Source organism: Xiphophorus hellerii, chromosome 6 (genome assembly GCF_003331165.1).
Source record: "Xiphophorus hellerii strain 12219 chromosome 6, Xiphophorus_hellerii-4.1, whole genome shotgun sequence".
Taxonomy (NCBI): domain Eukaryota; kingdom Metazoa; phylum Chordata; class Actinopteri; order Cyprinodontiformes; family Poeciliidae; genus Xiphophorus; species Xiphophorus hellerii.
In genome coordinates this window covers 3,417,399-3,424,530 of record NC_045677.1, presented here as the reverse complement: position 1 = coordinate 3,424,530, position 7,132 = coordinate 3,417,399, and the positions used below count along the sequence as shown (strand labels likewise).

The following is a 7,132-nucleotide window of genomic DNA, read 5'->3' as shown; positions in this document are numbered from 1 at the left end:
TCACGTGAGTCCCTGTCCGGGCAGAGCAGTCCAGCAGTGGGAGCCTCTGCCGCAACACTACGGCTCCTCTGGGCGGACGCTTCCATTCTAACCACCGCCTCTCCTTCTCCAGCTACAGTGGGACAGATTTCTGCCGTAGCTTTTTTTTTTTTTTTTTTTTTTTTACATATGAGCGCCAGTCCACCCTCCGGGACTCTATCGGGACGGTGAGGCCGCGTCAAAGAAGTGCGAAGACGGCATGGGAAGCCCCGTGTTACCCAGAAGAGCGATGGTTTGGCCAAAATAATCCCGTCTTTCTGTCGCCAGAGAGGGAAACTTAAAACAAGTCCTGTTTTTGGAGTCCCACCGCCCCTCTCCGCTCTCCCCGTAGGATTTGATTCAAAGGCGAATCCAAGATGGCTGCTGATTCCGTGCAGGTAGGAAAAGTTGACAACTATTGCGAAAAGTGCGCAAACCCCGCCGAGAGGTGCATCAATAAGTTAGCAAAGAGTTTTATTTCATAAAAGCAGGTCCTCGGTGGTTCCGTAGAGTTCTGTTGAGCTATAAGGCCGCCGACTGATCCCAGAGGACTGTCTTGGAGCTTTCCATGGATCGAGGCCTGGGAAACAATTATCCAAACTTAAGTTATCATGTAATATTCAACATTTAAGCAGGCTCTTTTGTTTTGCGAACGTTTTCGTGTTAAATTTATGCAGCTCACGTGAAAACACATTAAACGTAGCGCTGCTTTATCGCCAAATAAATGATAGTTTACGTTCGGTTCTGATATAACCTTAAAGTTAACGACTCTTCTGTAAACTCCAGTGAGGAGTTCCCGTCTCGCATTGTTTGCAAGAAATCAGCTATATGGAAGGAGTAAACGTAATGTAATTTAGGCAGCGGTTACGTTTAGTGAAGAACTGGTCAGAAACTTTTTAAACTGGTTAAACTTGTAGCCAGCTATATCACTGCCGTAGGGAAAAGTCTAGTTTAACAGCAAAAAAAAAAAAAAAGCCTCCCGGTTTTAAACGGTGTGTCTCCTTGTTGAGTATCAATACTCAGGACCGCGGTTAATGTGGTTTCATTTGAGTGACGTCAGCCCCAGAAGCAGACGTCCCAAGTTTGGTATTACAGTTCGGTGGTCTTAAATAAACACGTTTTAGGTAAACCTGTGTGGCAAGAAGGTTTAAAACATTCAAAAATATCTAGACACCATTTTAAAATCCGAGCTTCCAGGGTTATTATTATTGTTCAGTTTACGTTGAATCACGTTAAAAGTGAAACAAGGCATATCTGTTACTAGTGTTATGTTTTTTTTGTTACTTTTAGCAAAAGGTTTGTATTGAAGTTTCCACCCTTTTCAACAGTTAAGATGAATGTATCAAAAATAGAGGTGGGCAATGTTGACTTCAAAATTTGATCTTGATATTTTGTGGTGCTATAGCGATAACAATCAAAGTGACTATGAAAAAGAGTTTATTACCTATTAGCAGTCCTTTTTTTAGCTAACTGTGTGGATGTGGCTGCCTAACCCAGCAACCTTAGACCAAAACGCAAAATATGCTCTTGAAAAACATTCCCATTTCAAACAGGCTTCTTCATGACACCAGCTGAAGCTACATAATGAAATGTGATTTTTTTTTATATCATTAATCTGCACACAGCAGCTGTGTGATGTCAGACTCAATGATTTTTCATATGTAGGCGCTTTTAATCATAAACTAATAGAGACACACTCATTTGATCACTTGTGGCCGATCGATAACCAGTATTGAAAAGTCCAACCTACCGATACCAGTTACAGCTGATTTCAGTTTTCTTTTTAAAAAAAAAAACTAAATATAAACGGCACAGAAATACTTTTTTCCCCCCTGTATAGAATAGAAAGTTGATGAATATTTACTGTTGTGTGTTAAAATGTTAAATTATTCATTCGTTTATTGTAACTCCACAGGAGACTTTCTGTCATTGTCAGTCGTTATCATTAATAATTCACATTTCGATCCGAGGCAACCTCACAGAGTGTGTGAGAGAGAAATCAGTCACACAGCATTGCGGTTAAACAGGATTTCAGTAATACTTGAAAACATAGATGATTACAGATCTTGCATTTCAAACGGTCTTTAACGTCTTGCATTGTACTCAGTTTCTCTATGGTTTTCCAATGGAAGTGGTGAACGTTTACCGTAATAGTAAGATTTCTAAAAGACTGCCAACATTTTCTAATCTAGTATGTTCCATGATCAGTAGAACTCTACTGTTCAAATGGATAAAACAGAGCAACTTTCATGTAGTACTTTGAGCTTCCCCTAATTTTCTAAAGAATTACTCTTTTTTGTTGTGTCCAGAATAAAAAAACCCAACATGCCTCTATAGCAGTGTACCCAAAAGTTGTACTCAAGTAGAAGTAGTACTACTTCAGTATGTTTTTACTAAAGTAAAACTAAAAAGTAGCCATCCAAGAAATTACTCAAGAGTAAAAAAAACTATTTAGTAAAAAGTCAACTCCATTACTGAGTAACTGATCAAATTATCAATCTTTTAAAATTTAAAAATGGCATTATCAGACGGACCAAAATAGAAAGTTAAGTGGAAGTTTTGGTATTTTAAGGACGAAAATTTCAATAATTCAGATAAGTAACAAAAAATGACAATCAGGCAAAGGAAAGGTTTTTCTAAATCAGTTTCTTCCAGTGAAAAAAACCTTCCAATCAGGAAGTTGTGTGTGTTAAAACATGGTTGTTCCTCATTCACTGGGTAGAGAATCCAGAAATTTTACTCGATTAAGAGTAGCAATATCTCATAATAAAACTACTGAAGTAAAGTACAGCATAGTAAAAATACTCCTAAAAGTACTTTCCCCCCCAAAAATACGGTACTTGTAAATGTAATTGAGTAAATGTAACTAGTTCATGTAACTAGTTACTACCCAACTCTACTCTCTATAGAAAACACAGTTTTCATTCTAAAACTTCTCACACCTTCTCTGCTTCCTCTAACATCTCATTACCACTGAAAATGGCAAACTGGATCTTTTTCATTCGGTAACAACTTCCACTCTAAGGAGTTTTGTGGCCTGGTGCTTTCCCTGATCGGAAAATAATCAAATGTTTAATCTTTCCAATGGCCAATAATCATAGATATAATTTTTGGGGTTAGTCATCAAGGTTCTGCAATGCTGCTGGAGGATTAATTATGTTTGCTAAATCCGGTTTGATAGCCGGAGTAAAGCCGATCGTTTTGGTTCCTAATCATTTGGGTTAAAAATTCTTATCATGGTTATTTTTTCACGAGAAATGATATACAATGCTATAAATGCCCACTCCTACTACAGACCTGTCTACTTGTTGTACTGTTAGTGGCTGCACGTTTTTTTAGATGAACTTTAACCGTTGGCCTCAGCTGGTTTGTGTTTTATAAGCTCTCAAAGGGAACCTGGATTATTTCTGCCTTCAGTGGATTGTTTTCTACTGCCTTCCAATAGATGAAGACTCGAGATACAGAAACTGAAGTGATCCCTGTAAGTTAAGTGGTGTATTTAAATGTGCTGTACTGGTGCAGAGTTATCAAATACATTTGTAATTCAGTACATTTATGTCTGTGCTTTCATTTTTTTTTTTTAAAGGAACATTTTAAGTCAATTCAGCTCTGTTTTTCTGTATCGTATCAGCTGATACTAATCTTTAGATATCTGTATCGGTATCAAAAGTGAAAAAAGTGGACTGGTGTATCTCTACCGGCAACAAAAAAAATTAGTCTGTAAAAATAGTCAAAACGTAATAGCTGAGCTCTTAAAAGTATTCAATAAAAACTGAAATCACATTTTTACCTCTGTTGTTAGTGGTGAACTTAATAAATTGCACATAAATATTCTACTTCATGTAATCAGAAACTTTTTTTTTCAGGTCATCTCCCTGCCCCCAATTATCAAAAGATGAAGCGACTGCTGGGTTGATATTTTTCATAAAAAATGAAATTGATGCTCAAAGGTTGTCTTGTCGGTATTTTCTCTACAAGAGAACATTTATTTCACCTGTGAAGATATCGGTCTGGAAGTCATATTCACTCAGTGTACCATGATATTGAGGGGTGAGATGGCTACGCACCTGAAAGATAAGATAAGATAAGATTTATTTGTCATTGTCATCAACAGATTACAACGAGATTGAGATTTGCTCGACTCGAGTTAAGATGCAGGCTATGTGTATATACGTAATATACCAAGATAAAGAAATGAATAGTACAAAATGAGAAATAAACTTAGACATCAGAAGATGGTTGCAGCGCCTGGAGGTGTCGCAACAGAATTTACATTTATAACAAAGTGGTGTCAAGAGCAGAAGTTCTTATGCCTTTGAATTTAGTGCCATGATTGCCATCGGGTAAAAACTGTTTTTTAGGCGATTTGTCCTGGTTTTTATTGCTCTGTATCTCTTGCCTGATGGCAGCAGCTGGAAGAGACCATGGCCAGGGTGTGAAGAGTCATTTAAAATGTCCAAAACTTTCTTGTGGAGCCTGGAAGTGTAAATCTGTTCCATAGTGGGGAGGGGCAGCCTATGGTTCTCTCTGCTGCCCTAACAACCCTCTGGAGCGCCTTCTGAGATGAGCATGAGCTCTGAGATTTAAGCATCAACAACCAGCTTAAGCCAGTTAAACACGTTTTTTTTTTTTTTCCCCTCTATTCACAAATTTCAAATCCAGCCTTCGACTCCAACGTGGCAGCTGCATCGTTTCTGATGGTAGCCTTCCTGTTTTTAACATTTCACATAAACTGAAGCCTTTCACTGAGACAAGAGGAGCTGATGCTCTGTTGTCATGTGAACAAGTAGTCATAAAATGGCTTTTTCAGTCCCACTGTGTTGACTGATTTCCCAGCACAGGTGCGCTGTGTTTTCTGGTACGGTTGCTGTTGCTTTAATTCACACAGTTGTAAGACATGATGGTGGTAACAAATCACCTGGTAACTCGGTTGTATGCTGCTTGGTTCAGAAAGCACAATTATACATAACGTATAATATATATAACGTAAAATAAATAAAGCATGAAGGTGCTCAGAGTACAAAGGATAGAATTAGACTGAATAGATCTGCCCTTACGGATGGGGAACATTATCACTCATACTCGATCTAGATTTTTTTTTTCTATATCAGGACAGAGACAGATATTAATTAGGGTTACTCTACACTTTTCTCTGGCATCTCGGTAAAATAACGTTATATCTTCAGGATATCAGCAACCGGCAACATGTAGTCGTAACACAAACTCAAGTCTTGACAAAGGGATATGCTGTAAAGCTGATTGTATCTGCTCTATTGCCTCCCTATGCTAATAGTAGCCAAAGTGAACCTACACAAGTCCCTCCAGACCCCTGTGAGGGCGACGCAGGTCATGACTCTCGGCAGGTTGGTCCCTCAGAGCCGTTCATTGGTCACTCTGTGACTTTGTTGCTCCATGTTCACACACACCCTGCCGTAGCACGTGAGGCATGACCTTTAACAGAAGCTCAAAGAGTGTAATATTACATACAGTGCAATCTGTCCTGAGATATGCTTGGGAGTCATGCTTGTAGAATCTATGTTTATTACAACGTGTTTCTATTTTTGACCAAAGTAACACACAAGGCCTTGGCCATTGCTGTGCAGCAGGCTGTGGCGAACGATGGATTCGCTGTAATACTCAGATGTTGTGGCTTCTAACGGGAAAGCCTGGCTCTGTAAGCATGGGCTTGGAGAGTGGCCTGAACTTTTCCATTGTCTTATTGTCTGACCAGAGCTCACATTGTTAATCTGCATGAATTGGAGGTTCAGACCAGTGTGTGAATTTACTGTCCAATCCAGGTCACTAAGCCACCAAATGAACCCATGAAGGCTATTTTTACTAGGTATGACGTTTGCTAGCAATTTATTTATACAATTCATGTGCTTACTAGCCAGCCACTTAATACTTTACACTAGTCTGCTGCAGTATGTAACTTTTATAAAAATAAAAATAAAAGTTTTTTTTTTTTTTTTTTACATGTTTGTTAAAGCTTGTTACCATGTTGTGACAGTATGTTATGAGACAGATAATCTGTAAAAATATCTATCTCCTCCACCTCCTCTAAGAGCTACTGTTGCCATCTGAAGAAATGACCTGCTCATAGTCAAAAACAACCAATCAGAGCCAGGAGGAGGGTCTTAGCTCTGTCAGTCATCCTCATGTACTCTCTGCTAAATCTTCTAATGGCAGAGAAACAACTTAGTGTTACATGAAAATTGGTGGCCATGTTAACTAGCCTAGCATTTCACAACATGCAATGCTAGATCCAGCGTAGCAGAGAGAATTTGGGATGCGGGCAGAATAGTAAAGAGGGGGATGAGTAGCGCTACATGGAGGATGATTGACAGATCAGCCTCCTTTTCTGATTGGTTGTTTCTAGTTAGCACTGGGAGAAGGCAGAGGAGCTCGTTTTTATCTCACAGATTATCTGTCTCATGACGTACTATGAGATCATAGTGACAGTTTCAGTTTTTAAAAATATTTTAATAAACGTTACATACTGCCACAAGTAGGGCTGGGCAATAAATTGATTTTATTGATCTAATAAAATTTTTGTTTTTGGAAGATTACATTTTTGGAAATGTGGATTCTTTTCACCAATGCACTCCTTTGTTTCCATAGTTCTGAGTGATGTCAGCACGGCCTCTTGTTTACAAGTGTTTCACAGCTGCTATACTTTCAGTTCAACTCTGACAAAGTATTCAGACCAGGTTAAGATTTTTTTGTGATTAATAATACAAGAATAAAGTCATAATATTACCAGAATAAATTTGTAATATTAGGAGAGAAGTAATTTTATGAGAATGCAGACATGAAAATAATGGAAAACTAAAATGAGGAATGTTGAGCATCTTGAGTAGTTATACTTTGTATGTGTTTTACAAACTCATACCACACAATGTCAGCATTAAACACATTTGTTTTAACACATCAGCATCAAATTATCATCAGTAGCAGAACATTGAAACCATCGTGAAAACCACTGACTATTTTGAAGAAAGCAGCTCATGTACTGAGCTGGTCATATCATATTACAATAAAACGTTTGTTCTTGTAATTAAACAAATTCTCATTTTCTCCATCGTATCACTCAGTAGAGATGACTGAAGTAAAA

The 7,132-nt window shown here is 38.2% G+C and overlaps 1 protein-coding gene across 1 annotated transcript in view; it reads left to right on the top strand.

The window, feature by feature from the left end:
• Window positions 1-7,132, top strand: part of pkn2a (protein kinase N2a) — a 41,457-nt gene continuing 34,325 nt past the window's right edge. Inside the window, exon 1 of the mRNA XM_032565413.1 lies at window positions 1-416. Within this exon, the coding sequence (XP_032421304.1) occupies window positions 396-416 (21 nt within the window). The 5' untranslated portion in view covers window positions 1-395. The remainder of the gene's footprint in view (window positions 417-7,132) is intronic.